Source organism: Capsella rubella, unplaced genomic scaffold, assembly GCF_000375325.1.
Source record: "Capsella rubella cultivar Monte Gargano unplaced genomic scaffold, Caprub1_0 scaffold_15, whole genome shotgun sequence".
NCBI classification, from domain to species: Eukaryota; Viridiplantae; Streptophyta; class Magnoliopsida; order Brassicales; family Brassicaceae; genus Capsella; species Capsella rubella.
The window spans coordinates 164,514-179,369 of NW_006238909.1; the positions used below are offsets into that span (position 1 = coordinate 164,514).

At 30.1% G+C, this 14,856-nt stretch overlaps 2 protein-coding genes across 3 annotated transcripts; both read right to left on the bottom strand.

Moving 5' to 3' along the window:
• Nucleotides 1-24: 24 nt before the first annotated feature.
• Nucleotides 25-2,914, bottom strand: LOC17874511 (probable fatty acyl-CoA reductase 4). Of its 2 annotated transcripts, XM_006279303.2 has the most exons (10): nt 2,839-2,914; nt 2,322-2,425; nt 2,013-2,218; nt 1,791-1,891; nt 1,466-1,658; nt 1,224-1,385; nt 1,064-1,145; nt 719-988; nt 449-576; nt 25-325 (listed from the first exon to the last, which is right to left on the bottom strand). In XM_006279303.2, exons 1-10 carry the CDS (start codon nt 2,912-2,914, stop codon nt 166-168), a joined length of 1,482 nt encoding a protein of 493 aa, XP_006279365.1. In that variant the 3' UTR covers nt 25-165. The 2 variants fall into 2 exon arrangements, with proteins under 2 accessions (XP_006279365.1, XP_023633854.1); XM_023778086.1 differs by lacking the exon at nt 2,013-2,218 and having other exon boundaries at nt 2,335-2,425.
• A 5,685-nt stretch (nt 2,915-8,599) lies between these two features.
• Nucleotides 8,600-14,218, bottom strand: LOC17874515 (fatty acyl-CoA reductase 3). The gene is made up of 10 exons (XM_023778092.1): nt 14,069-14,218; nt 11,795-11,898; nt 10,980-11,185; nt 10,441-10,541; nt 9,999-10,191; nt 9,745-9,906; nt 9,578-9,659; nt 9,204-9,470; nt 8,999-9,126; nt 8,600-8,913 (listed from the first exon to the last, which is right to left on the bottom strand). The coding sequence occupies exons 1-10, from the start codon at nt 14,157-14,159 to the stop codon at nt 8,760-8,762; spliced, it is 1,488 nt and encodes a 495-aa protein (XP_023633860.1). The 5' UTR covers nt 14,160-14,218; the 3' UTR covers nt 8,600-8,759.
• Nucleotides 14,219-14,856: the final 638 nt, after the last annotated feature.

Below are 14,856 nucleotides of genomic sequence, written 5' to 3' on the forward strand. Positions count from 1 at the left end.
AAACTTAACTCAATACATGAGAGATATAAAAGTAGATTAATAATTGCAATAAACACCTTGTTTTCGTTACCAAACTCAACCAATTCACAATTTAACTCAGTTCACATAATCTATAGGTAACCAAGAAATGTAAATAATAAACATCTTAACATCTTAATGTTTTAATTATTTTCTGAGTACATATGTGATGAGGCCGGGAATATGAATAGTCGTGATGTAATCTTCCCAATCAATAGTCTTTGGATCAAACTGGAATACATCATTCATTTCTTTATTAACCTCCTTTCTTTCCAACCGTAGTAACTCGGTATTTGAATCATCAAATCTACAAAAAAAAAAGACCAAAAACAAGACATAAGGTCTATAGAGCTCGACCAAAATAAGAAAAAGTATTTAGAAGAATGCATATCAAAATAGATATTAGGGGAAGTTTAAGAATGATACATACATGCCCTTAAACAAGACATAAGGTCTATAGAGCTCGACCAGCCGCATCGCCAGCTTAATTTTGCGATCAATGTCTTTATATTTGTTTCCATCCCACCATGGATAAATTATACCTATCAATCGCAACATCTGATAGTATAGCAAAATATATTCGTAAGAATTTGTCATAATATAAAACTCATTTTGTTTTCAACAAAATAACACTATTTTTCAGCATGCACCATTTGGTGTTAGTATTAATATTTAAGAAAGTATACAAAAAGATACGTACCTGCAAAGGTAGTTTGTAACGAAGGGTCATGTAGAAGCTGAACTGAGCCATAGTGGACAGGATAGTTCCTTTGGAGACTATGATGGGTGAACCATCGCGTCCTATAAGAGGTTTTTTGGTGAAGTAGCGAGCCGCGAGATTGTGAACCTGTTCGAATGTGATAGGGTTCTTACACGACGAGCCAACATGATAAACTGTCTGAGAGCCTAACTTCCCCGCGTGTCTTGCCGCAGCATTGACCATTGCGTTTGCGACCATGTCCACAGGTATCTGTGGAATGTAACTCTGATCAGTGACAATTCTCGTTTAAGAAATCACAACTTAATTAAGTTGAGCTGAACTTACAAGATCAAGAACTGAGTTTGGATCTGCAAGAAAACATTTAAGCCTTCCTTTGCCATATGCTACAATCACACTATCTATGGTTCTGCACATACGACATAAGAGTATCATAAATTTTCACTATCTACGTTTTGAATGATCAATCTATAAAGCATATATTTACCTTAAACCTTCGATCCAACCGGGAAATGGTTCTGAAAAAGTACTAGTGATCATCGTGGGACGGATAATAACGACAGGAAGATTTTCTCTTTGGTTACCAAGAAGCATCTCTCCCATTGATTTGGTAAACACATATGTGTTTGGCCATCCATGAAGCTTGGCCCTAATAATTAAAACCAATTTGATTCTTGATCAACGGACGTTTTCAAATATAAAAGCTAGTTTATGGTTTATTACACTGACCTTGACATTCCAAGATCTTTCATTGTTTGTGCAATCTCTTCCTCCGGACAATCTTGTTTGTGTAGTTCTTTCATTTTTTGTTTCATTATCTCCATTTCTGTCTCGATAACTAATTTTCCATGACCGTTCAAAGTCTCTCCCATGTTAAATGTTTTTTCTTGTAAGAGTCCAGATTGCTCTCCGCATATATACGCTACAAAAACACAAATTTGAGGTGTCTATCAATATATATATGAACCGTTAATACAATCACTGGTCACTACACATATAAAACAAAAAAATATCATATGATTTTTGTAACAAGTAATAAAATTATCTAACTCACCCGTTGAGACATGGAGAAGCAACTGTCCTTTAACACACTTCTTGGCAAAGTTAAGAACATTGAGCGGTCCAAATGTATTGATTCTAAGACCAACATCATATCTTCGTTTTTTTTATATGTATATACATAAGAAACATGATTTAAAGTTAGATTTCGATCATACAAAACTAAAAGAAAACATATAAAGATAAAAGTTATATATCGACCACAATCTGTTCTCACCTTTCATCGAAGTTTGTCGTGGCGGCGACATTAACAATGATATCAATCTCATTCCACATAAGTTGTAAGAGATCAGAGTCCTTCACTCCTAGATTATCAACTGAAATATCACCCGGAATAGGTACAACTTTTTCTGATACTAGAGCTTTCAGATTTGCATCACCTAAATTGTTCCTCAACACTCTAAAAAGATCTTTCTCCAAAACCTGTTGTATTATAGTTCAAGTAAGTCAAATCATATTCGCAAAATATATTATAGAACTTACCTAAAAATAATTTGGCTGTAAGCAACTTATTTAAACTTCGTACCTCATTGTGAAACCGTTGCATAGCTGATTCATTATCTGCTGCTCTCAAGAGAAGGAAAAGCTTCTTCACCTTTGGTTGAATCCTCAATATTTTCTCCACAAACACTATAATTTTTTGTAAAGTTTATTAGTTAAAGATATTAATTATGATTAAATATGATTAAATATCCCGGAGAAGGGAAGTGGTTCACCATCACAACTGATGTAGTAGTAGTTAAAATTATAATTAGACATATTCCAGATGAAAATAGAAAGAGCAAAAGAATACTATACATTATTTATTTATGAACGACAAAAAAGAGGTTGAAGAAATGAATACTATATAATATCAAAAGTTTAAGTTATTTAAGAACAATATATATGTATACGACTCAGTGATAATTGATAAAGTGTGAATGTTTTGCTATAATGAACTATAGTCACTAAAAAATTAACACAAAAACTGGACTGATGAATCACATAATCTTAACATAAGTTATAACTTATCATATTATATGGTAACAGGTCTAAGTTGGTACCTTTAGCGAGGAAACCAGGAACACCGGTGACAAGAATGGTCTTGTCCTGGAGAAACTGAACGCAATTGGGTTCCATTGAAGAGGATGTACTCAAGAGACACTGATGATATGAGATTAGAAAGAAGAATAGATTGTTTTGAACCATAAGACCTTTGGAGTTGAGGATACGAATTATATAGACTCGTAAATGTTGACCCTGTTTTGTTGACCCATCATATCTACTATTTGTACTTTGGTAGACCTACCTACATTTACTTTAAAAAGATAATGTTAAAATTACTTCTTATTTTAGTTTTAATTAAAATATATATGAAAAACATAATCACGTAACTAAGAAGAACATGCTTTGAAATTTGGGAGCTCTAAGGCGAGAAAACAAAATGTAACCCATCTTTAGAAAATAAAAAAATATATATTCATATTGCGTGCCTAACTATAAATACAGAAATAATTGAGTATTTGGAAAATAAGAAATTACATATCAAAGCATTTTTACAACATGGTGAAAAATAAAACTTTGAATTCCAGTATAAGTTAACTGAAATTATGATTCATAGAATTTTAGTCTTTTTATATTTATTTTTTTCTATGATATATATTTAGATTATTTAGTTTTTAAAGTGTTTAGTTAAAACTCTAATAAATATATAGATAAATAATTTAATTAGAGTAAATAACCAAATTTTTTTAACTGTTAATTTAAGAATGATGCGGGCCACAAAAATCCAAGAATGCATTAAAGGTAAATGATTAAAGATACGTTAAATTAACAAAATAGACAAAACATGCTTAGAATTTGGAACACGGAACACTCAAATAGAAGTGAACGTAAAGATCAAGAGCCTAGAAAATATAGGTATTGACTATTGAATCGAACCTTTCACCTTACACGAGAGTAAGGATAGTGTTACTGTTTGTGTTTGCCACGAAAAGTTTCCATGCATGCATGTTTCTTAGGTTTTGGTTGGCTGTAATGTTTTATGTTGCAGAACTAAACTGTAGGTGTCTGGAATTGGAAGGTTGGCGTTGTTAATGTCTTACTATCTTCTAGTTTAGAGCAGTACATTATACCTAATTGTTTTCATTAAACACTATTTTTTTCTAACGTGAATCACTATATAGTTTAGTTAACAAAATGGGAACAATTGTTTCAATTTATTGATGTTTTAGGAGAGAAAACAATTGTGTTAGTTTATTTGATGTTTTAAAATATAACTACGAGGTAGTGGGCTAATGGTTCTAATTTGATGGAAGAGTCGCCTTGGTCTTTGTCAAGAATCCATTTTTTCCGGACAAAGAATTGCTCATCAGCTTCATTATTTTGGCTACATATTATTGCTTACAGTCCATTTGAAAACTTGAGAGTTCCTACATGTGAAATACCTTCTCCCTAAAAATTAGTTTTAGACCCATGAACTAAACATATGGAAAAACGTTAAAACGAATTAAAAAACTAATACATATATATATGTATCTACGATTCCACGGCTATAAATTAATTGATGTTTTAGGAGAGAAAACAATTGTTCCAATTTATTTGATGCTTTTAGATTCCAAGATAAATTAGTTATGTTTTTATGTTTTATGACTGTTAATAATATATAGATTCTTTTCTATTGGTTAAATTATATTTAAATAGATGATAAATGATGTTTAGTTGGTTTCTATGAGTATGTATGGTAGAAAGTTGTAATGTAGAAAAATATATTACTTTCTTTTAAAAAAATTTCTTGGATAGGAAAGACATTTGTAAATCATAAATTAATTCCAAAATCTTCATTTTTCCATTTATAATTTTATCATAGACGCAATTCCCAAAATTATGAGTCAGATTATAATGTCGATAAATCAAGAAATTTTTTTTTATTGTGTATTTAATCAATGAGTCATATGCAAGGTTCTGAATTCCGATGCATTTTTCTATGACGTAACGTATATCAACAAAATATTTTTTCTATGTAGAAATATTTCATGGGTCCTATTCTTACTAATTAGCAAACGATTAGTTTACTTATTTTTTAAATTTATGCCAATTCAACCAAAACATATTTTAATTAAAAAGGAAAGAGGACTGTCTAAAAAATCTGATTTTGGTCTTCTTAGGTTTGGTAGGTCATAAATTATGCAACAATGACATAACAAGCTAAAACTTCTTGGAAACGTCAAAACATTTTGGTAAAGCGACAGAAAAAATACCTAACCCCATACATTAGGAAGAGTAGAAATCTCAAACTTATAGAAATGCCTCAAACCTCAATTTTTCTAGAGTTTTAGAATTACAAGTCATCCTTTCTTATAAGTTAGACTTACGAAATTTCAAAGCTACACATATATGGTGACAGTTTACCCTATCTGATATTGTTCCATTTGTTTTTATAGTATATGATTACTTGATCATTTACGAAATGTAAAATTTATAAAAATTCTGAATAAATTTGTGTCATTAGTCAAATCGTTTCACTATGATGGTATCTTTATTTTGCTCATAGGCAATGATTAGTACATACGGTGGATATGATATCACGGGATTAGTTTGAACTTTATATACAGTATATGATATTGAATTAGGATTTTCAGAATAGCAAACTTCTATGGAAGAATGCATATATGTAATTATGCATAAATATAGAATAATTGTTCGTGAAATAATAATAATAATATAATTGACATAGCCAGTAAAATGAGCTATCGAGCTAAATTTGATAGATATAACCTACAAATTTTGGTGTTCAATGAAGGATCTAGGCTAAGGGGGTTGTTCGTTTCTACATCCAAATGAATTATTTCGGTGTTACCATCTACATGTTGTTTGTTCCGTCAAATTTATTATGTTATTAGGATACCAGAAAAATATATAAAATTGATTGCACTCAAAATGATATTTAGATATAATTAAAAAAGAGTTTGAGAAATGTACAACCAAAGCATAAATAATGATATATCTTTTTGTGTGAATATAGAAAAATCATTAGTTTGGTTTGAGACAAAAATGGCAAACAGCTTTAGGAAACTTGCGTTATAACCGTAGACTTGTGTTTGGTATCAAAATCACAGAGAGTTAGGCACCCAAAATCATGGAATCCGATTTTTCAGGTTGAATCAACTATATAAACAACAGAATCGTATTAAACCCTAAAACACAAAAAGTTTTGTATTGTCGGCTAATTTTACGAAATTTTGGAACCGAAATTAGGAACCAAGATTTTCATATTTCGGACCAAAACATATTTTCTGTAATATGTCATTTTTAATTCATATTTTGAATAAAAATTATATTATTAATTAAAATAAAATTAATTATTTTGATAATTTAATAAAGTAGTTACATGGCATATCATTAATACCAATCTGCTATATGTTGCATCCGTTTTTTAATGAACAAACTCGTATTCAAATGTGACATCGAGAAACAAAAATAAATGTCAAAATAAACATGACATGATCAATTCGGATGCATGCAACATTGAAATAGAAACAAACGGACATAAAAGTACAGATTTAATTTATGATATTGATGCAGTCCGTCAAAACCAAAAACAATACATATCCATGCTTACGTTTTAACTTGGGCTTCTTTATATTGATGGAAATTTATACGATTTCAAATGTATTGGCCCATTACAATGGCTTCTCTCTGTCTTCCTATATTTTTACAAAACCTAATGATTCAACTAAAATATGACCAGTATATCAGAACAATACTTTTCATGAGGTTACCTAGGATGAAGCTTATCTAAAAGAGTCACAAGTGTTAACTTGTTACAGTCTTGTTATTCCCACAAAGTGGGCTTTGATATAATTATAATATGTGACCATTAGAGAGACAACATAGTCCATAGTTTCAATAAGTTTTGACTATTTTAATTAGTTAATCATGTATGTTCAAAAAACGACGTTGCTAGAGATCTTTAATCTTTGACAACCTGTTCATGTATCAGAAAACAAATAATGGTCGTACAGTATCTCGAGAAACAAAATAATTTGAACCAAAACCAATTCCCATACAAAAAGGCCCCTGATTCGGTTATAACGTGAGAAAACAAATAAAGGTCACCTTGATAAACACATGTGTATGGTTATTACCGTGTATTGTAATTAAAAAAAAAAAGAAAAAACCTCCGTTAAAACCTAAATTATTTCCCTAGTCAATTCTTTTCTATTAGAAAAATGATAATTGGTTTTTTTTAATTAGTCATGTTTAATTTTGTAAATAAAAAATTTCTAAACTAAATTATTTTATATTGAGCCCATTAGGGAGACCCACGAAAAAAGATTTTTTTTATTTTTTTTTGGTATGACGAAAATAGGATTTTATTAACATCTAGTTTATTAGAGTAATAATTTACAATTTTAGTTTATAATTTGAAGGAAAAAGTGTAGTGAGAAGTATTCGCGTGTGGTCACGCGCCTACAACGATTTTGTTATAGATTAACAAAACAATATTACTTTCTCCATCTCTCTCTTTCATTCTGTCGTCTTTTATCACCGTTGCTTCACCGTCGCGATATCTCCAGTATCTTCTTGATCTGTTTCGTATCTTGATTGCGATAAATAACAAAGGTTGGTAGCGAATGTTGTTGAAAATTGAAATTATATCTTTGAATCTGTGCCATAAAAGTTAGGATCTTTCCACAAGAAAATTAAAAAAATAACAATCCAAGCATACTCCTCTTCTTCTTTTTTATTGCTCTGTTTATTGTTCTTTTGTGTGTTAGATTACCATTAATATTAAGGATTTAGCATGTTAGTGTTTCCTCATAAAATTAATGATCGTTGATTATGTACAAATATTGGACGAGATGTGGACTGGCCAGGACAACAACAGATATTAGTGTTTCCTTATTTCTCTTTTCCTTTTCTCTCTTTATAATTTAATTAATTCTAACGACACTCTATTGAATATCTCTAGTGAGGTTGCTTTTAGATTAGCCTCCTAACCTCAACTGATCTACTCATTTAGGGAATAACACTCCCATTGATTGATCCATCATCTTCCTAGATCCAATAATCCAACCGCTCCATACTTTGTTCATGACCTAGTTTGGAATATTATGCTAAAATCTGAAAGATCATATAGGATAGAAGCAGTTTTATGGTATCTTACAATTTGTTGTAGTTTGATCAGCCAAAGTTGTTAGGTCATGACCAACTCTTTATAAAGCGACCCAAGATATCAAATCCACTCTAAAAGTAGGCCTTCTCTTTAACTTATATATATCGGATGCTTTCTTGTCTCTCTGGTTCCATATTAATGTAATAATTTTGCGTTGGTAGTCATTTCTTATCCTGTTTTGTACTCCTTCAAATGTTTTTTTTTTTAATCTTTTAATACATAGTTGTCATTTTGAAGGAAAAAAGAAACTTCCTTAATTCTCAAGAAACATAAGAAATTAAAATTAAAAATGACATACTCTCTTACGTATAAGAAATCATTAATATTCCAAGTTGAAAATAACTTCAAAGCAATAATGTTGTTCCACACGAAATATCAAATGGCCGGATCTTTGAAGTCTTGAAATATTTTTTAGAGGTACGGTTCACGCATGCAGAGCATGCCGACAAAACTATCCTTAAAAAGAAACAAAATATTTTTTATCCAGTTCTTTCCAAATATAGCAAGTAGCAAGACTTATTAACCAAATTAATCAATCTGTCGCATTTTACAATATTATCTTCAAGACAAGATAGATAGACACTTATGACCTACAAGATTGAGGAAAAGAATTGAGATAAAGAAAAACAATATTATTGAGACAAAATGTAGATAAGAAATTGTATGTTGTACATTTTACATATCGTGGTCATAACAAGTACGGTTGTCTACTTGTCTTAGATGATACAATTGTACGATCTACATAACTCACATAAATTCTTTGGGACAGCAAAAGACAAATGTACTTACTACAAAGTACAAATAAAATCATTTGAAGACATACTTAACCAGCCCTGGAATATGTGTATACACAAAATAGTTGTCCCAATCGATAATCTTCGGATCAAAATAGAAGATCTCGGTCTCCATTCCCGTCACTGGCAACAGTTTTTGCAGTTTCTCCGTATTTGTATCGTCGAATCTGCGTGTATATATACATAATTTGTGTTATAATATCTATACATAAAAATGATCCAGCCAGATTGAGAAATAGGAACAAAACTTACACTCCATAGAAAAATAGGTAAGGCTGATAAAGATCAACAAGCCTCCATACATAATTTATCTTCCTATGGAGTTCCTTAAACTTCTTCTCTAACGACTTACAAAGTACCATGTTCAGTAACTCGAGTCCCTACATATAGGACAGAGTTAAGAATACCGATCAGTAGGGATGACACACGAGTCAAGACATATGGTCAGAAACATTACCTTCAGAGGAAGTACATAATGCATGGTCATGTATCTATGGAAACTAGGAATAGAACCCAAAATCTCTATTTTTCCGACCCGAACCACCTTCCCTTCTTTGTTTGTCCATGGTTTGGCTGTGAAATACCGGTACGCTATCTCCGGCATTTTCTCATTTTTGAATGGATTTCTCATTGAAGAACTCACATGATAAATGGTCTCTTTCTGTCTAGCAGCTTGAGCAGCCATTGATACTAGGATTGTATTAACAACCATATCCGCAGGTATCTGGTCCATCAAATACATCAAACATATATTTATAAAGTTTCTCTATGTGGAGATTATGATATTATACAAAAGAAGTCACATATATATAGAAAGATGAACATAGGTACCACATCCGAAACAGCATTAAGATCACCAAGGAAGCATGTGAGTTTGCCTGTACCGTATCCAACAGCTAGACTATCAATTGTCCTATACATCAAAGAGTCGTTACTTCATCAGTTCATTATTGATAAAAGACTAATAACTTATGAAACAAACTATCTTCTTATTTGACCTGATGCCCTCGGTCCAACCCGGGAATGGTTCTTTGTAGGTGCTTGTAACAATCGAAGGACGGATTATCACGAGCGACATATCTTCCCTGTTCGCCCCAACGATCATTTCCCCCATTGCCTTGGTAAACACATATGTGTTTGGCCATCCGTACACCTTTGCCCTATTTTATATATTGAAGAAATTTAGAATTTTTATTCAACTATGAGGTTATAAATACAACTTTGACATATGAACAATGTAAATAAGGATCACCTTGTATGTCCAAAATCTTTCATGGCTTGTGTGATGGTCTCGGGGGAAGCTCCGGTGGCTTGAAGCTGGCTAAGTTTCTCCTTAACCAGCTTCTTCTCTTGATTGATATCGAGGCCGATGGCTCCGTTTAACGTCTCACCCATACGGTAAGGTGTTTCCGTGATCAATCCCGGTTTTTCACCACATACGTAAGCTATATATATACATAATAATGTTCTTAGATATTAAATCATTTATCAGATTTTTTTTTAAAACAAATTACTATGAATTAACCGAAATTGAATCTCTAACCTATACTAAACATATAAATTAAGATTATACGATTTTAAACTCTGAAAGACAGAATGACAACATTTATAAGCTTGTCGCGAAAAAATGAATATGTTTCATTTCCGATTTAATAAATCGTGAATTCTTTGTCAATTTTGTGTATCTTATATACCTGTCGAGACATGAACAAAAACTTTAACCTTAGCACATCTCTTGGAAAAGTTTAGGGCATTGGCAGCACCTAATGTGTTGATCCCAAGTGCTACATCATATCTGCGATTGATGAAAATACTTTGGAAGTTAGACATTGTTAGAAAATTCATATGTGTTTATTTTTAAATCTGAACATAAAATATATGAATGACATAAACCAATCTATATGTTCCTGATCGGATGTTTACTTAAAAAAAAGGTTTTGATTAAAACAATATCTATGATAAAATATATAAATGTTATTTTCGAATTATTCGATAATGACTGGATTTGAACTAGAACTCCATAAACTATGACAGTGACCATATTTAATAATATCAAAATTGTGGGTAACTATTAACTTAGGAATAGATTCGTAACATATGATACTGATTTCACAATAATATTTAGAATTTCTTACTAAGCGTTTTAAAAACCTATTTTAATTAGAGTCTTGTTATAGTCAAATTTGTATCATAATAATAACAAACAAGTTGAATGTTATAACTTCATAGTTACCTTTCATCGAAATTGGTAGTTGCAGCTAAATTAACAATGGCATCAAGTTGCTGGACCATCTCATGTTCCAACTCAGAGTCTAGCTTATTTAGACCCATATCGTCAAGACAAATGTCTCCATTGACAATAGTGACCTTTTCCAAAATATCATTTAGATTTGATCCATATTTTTCCTTCACTACCTTGAACAGGTCCTTTCCCAAAATCTATAGACAACATGTGGAACAATTTATGGGTAATAACAAATTAATACTTAACTAAAAAATATTACTTAACCTAAGTTGAATTTAAAATTTGAAATACTATCAAATAACATATAACATGAAAAAAGTTTATAGGTCATCGGCTCGAGTAGCACTTGGGACGAAACCATATAATATGCTCTGGTCTCGGGTCTGAAAGAATTAATGTATGGGTTTCGCGAAGCCTAAAACGTCTAAATTATTATAAAAAAAAAAAGAAAAATTGATATGCTATGCCATTAATTTAGATCAAAATTTGTCTTTATCGATATAATTAATGTATTACTAAGACAAAAACAATTCTTAAATATATAATTATGATGTGGACTCTGTCTTTGTTTATCAACCGTGAAAATCTTAACACAATTTTATGATACGTCGAGGTTTGTTGTCACTCGATATATAGTTATGGGCCTTGTGGTCTATATAAAAAAAACAAAAGAGAAAAAGTATTATTGTAGGAAACATAAATATGTAATTATTATCTATTGCCTCGACTAAGAGGGCAAATTCTTAATTACTATATGGTCCTGTGATGTGTGACTCTTCGATTATTAAGAAAATGATACGAACCTCGTCGTTAAACCTTTCAGTAGCAGTTTTTTCCCCTGATGCTCTTAGAAGAAGATACACTTTCCTCACCTTTGGTGCAACCCGTAGTATCTTCTCCACAAAAACTGCATACCAGTTATCATAACAATTATTTATACCTAATATCAAATTTTGTAAAATCTACATTTATAATGTACACACATAAAATTGGAAATATAAATCTACTAGTCGGTTGCCCGCGCTACGCGCGGGAGTTTATTATGTTGTTTATGAGTAATTGGTTCGTATTTTATTTCCTACTTATTTTTTCACTATACCATATTTTACTTTCTTAAAACTTAAATTGTGTTTGTATAGAAAAACTATTGTGTTTTAGCTTCATTAATTGTTGAGAAATTAAGTGTGTATAGTATAAGTCGAAGTGTGAGCGTAAAGTGGAAGTGCGGTTGAGAATCATTGAAAAACGTGTGCTATTAGATTTAGATGTTAATATTTTGGGCCATTTTATATGTTGGTATGAAATTTGAACATGATTGTGGGTTTCGGGCGGATTGTTGTATTTTTAATTGTTTACATTATCTCTTTATATATTGTCATAATTTATTATTTTTTGTTTTACGTTTTCCTTTTTTGGATTTGTCGTACTTTATATCTCCTAATGATCATTTATATAATATTATATATATTTTCTGATTTTATGTTTTATATTTTTTTTTTGTTTTTCATATGGAACAATTTTTAAATTTAACATATTAGTATAATTTACTTTATATTTAGTTTATTTCATTTAATAATGTTTTTTATTTGAATTTTCAATTTTATGAAATATAGTTACTTTTTTATTTTGTTATTAGTTTAACATATGTGTTGTATTGGAAAAAATAGTTAAGTTCAAATTGGAAACTTTTAAAGAAATATTATTTTTATTTTTACCTTTTTATATGTTTATAAAAAATGATAATTCATGTTTCGGTCCGAGCTATCTCATTTATGTTAGAAACTTTTTTGAGACATAAATTAGATAGATTTATATTCTCAAAATTTCTTACTTTTTGTTTTATTCCCGTTAAATCCCATTATATTTAGGTTTACATTGTGTAAATATAATCATATATATATTTTAAACATTCACTAAAAACTATAATCTATTATTTATATATTTGTTAGTATAATCGATAATTTGTAAGTTTTTTTTAACTTTTAATCAATTATCTTTTTTAGTCTTAAAATATATAATATAAAAAAAGACCTTTCATATTCCTTTTTGAAAAACTTATTTACATAGGTTTAAATATTAAAATTAAATGATAAAATTGTATAATTAATTTTTAAAATTAAATAATAAAATGAGGTGGATGATGATGTGGCTTAAGGAGAAGAGAGAAAAAGTTAACTTTATATATATAGATTATACAAGAGTAACGTAACTCGATCAGTACAATGACACATTCGTACGTCCTTACAAAACAAGTACTTGCATGCATGGGTATATTCTTATATGTATATATATATATATATACACATATATAGTATGTATTATCTAAAATCTTTGGAAGTTCAATTATTTTTGGGTCGTAAATGGTATAGTGTACTTGTTAGTCGCCGCATTTTAAACGACTCGCATAAGTTATGATAAATATACCCCACAACATTTATCTTTGGACCGGTTGATAATTAATTCCTACATTGTAGCTAGACCAGTCTACTCGTAATTAGCTCGTATGATTTATTGTAGAACTATAAGTATAGTTATACTAAGTGTTCGAGAGTAGACTTGTGAATACTAACATGTACATGTGTTAATAACTAACCCATTTTTTTTGCATTTAATTAATATGCTTTATTAAAATTTTGATGTTTTGTAATTTATAAATGCTTGTGAGAGAGAATATTAAACAGTGATGTTCTAAGTACAGCGAATATTAAACAAAAATATATATAGTTTTAAGTTTATAATTTTAGAATTAGGGTTTCAATTTGCAATTAAAAGTTTATTGGTTTTCAAGAATTTTAAAAAACCTTCAAAAAACTTGACGAATTCACTACTAGTATGATCAATGAATATATGTTTTGAAAATAAAATTTGCAAAGAATTAATTAGCAAAAGTACCCCTTAATTGTAACTACTATGGCTATATAAAGTTTCTTTTTTATTGTAGCCACGAAAATTCAAGTGGCTATAAAAATTTGTTTTTATAATTAATAACTACGTAACAAAATTTTAAGCAGCATTCTTGCTAATATATCTAAAAAGAGAAATGAGAAAAGAGAGAAGAGAGATAGAGATATCAGTACTCTTTCCTAAGAACCCGGCAGCTCCGATCACCAAAATAGTTTTGTTGTCAAGGTACTGAAGAACACTCACGACCTCCTTCTCAGTCGACATATCGTGTGTGGTCGACAAATCTAATGCAACAACAAATATCGTGTGTGGACAAATCTAGCTAATACAACAACAAAAAATTCTGTGGAGAGTTCAAGATTTCTAATTGGCTTTATAAAGGCAAACACTACTCGTCCGCACCGACAGTACAATAACATAAAAGGATGAAATTGTTTAACAGCGATGGGTAGTAATGAGTTTCACTTTACAAAAAAAAAATAAAAAATAAAAAAAATAAAAAAAATTATTTGTGGTTGATATGTATACTTATCAAGAAATCTTAAACGTATAGAAATGATTTCTTGTATTAATGCTTAGACGTATACAAAGATTTGTATTTATACTAGAAAGTCTAACCTAAAGGAAACCTAACATATACGATATCGTATTTATACTACATTTTTTAACTTCAAGGGTGACATATAACATTAATAATTTTGATATTCAAACTCTTAGTTACTAATACTATACACCAATAAAACTAAAATGTACAAACGTGTTTTTTTTTTTTTGTGATAGATAATAAATCTAACAAGTACAAACGTTGGGGTTACTAAAATCTTTCCACTTAAAGAAATGGTCGACGTTCAACTACAAAAAATGGGTTATTAAATGCGTATTCTGTCTTCCTCTTAGAGAAGCAATGATCCTTTGGAATGCGTCAACTGATACTTCTGGACTTCACATTATTTTTCTAGGT

Coding starts and splice junctions, on each gene's coding strand:
- LOC17874515 (XM_023778092.1), bottom strand. CDS start 14,159: ATGTCGACTGAGAAGGAGGTCGTGAGTGTTCTTCAGTACCTTGACAAC. Junction 10,192..10,440: donor TTTTGTTCATGTCTCGACAG/GTATATAAGATA, acceptor GTATATATATAG/CTTACGTATGTGGTGAAAAA. Junction 9,127..9,203: donor ATTATGTACTTCCTCTGAAG/GTAATGTTTCTG, acceptor TCCTATATGTAG/GGACTCGAGTTACTGAACAT.
- LOC17874511 (XM_006279303.2), bottom strand. CDS start 2,914: ATGGAACCCAATTGCGTTCAGTTTCTCCAGGACAAGACCATTCTTGTC. Junction 2,426..2,838: donor TCCTGGTTTCCTCGCTAAAG/GTACCAACTTAG, acceptor AAAAAATTATAG/TGTTTGTGGAGAAAATATTG. Junction 1,892..2,012: donor ACGACAAACTTCGATGAAAG/GTGAGAACAGAT, acceptor AAAAAAACGAAG/ATATGATGTTGGTCTTAGAA.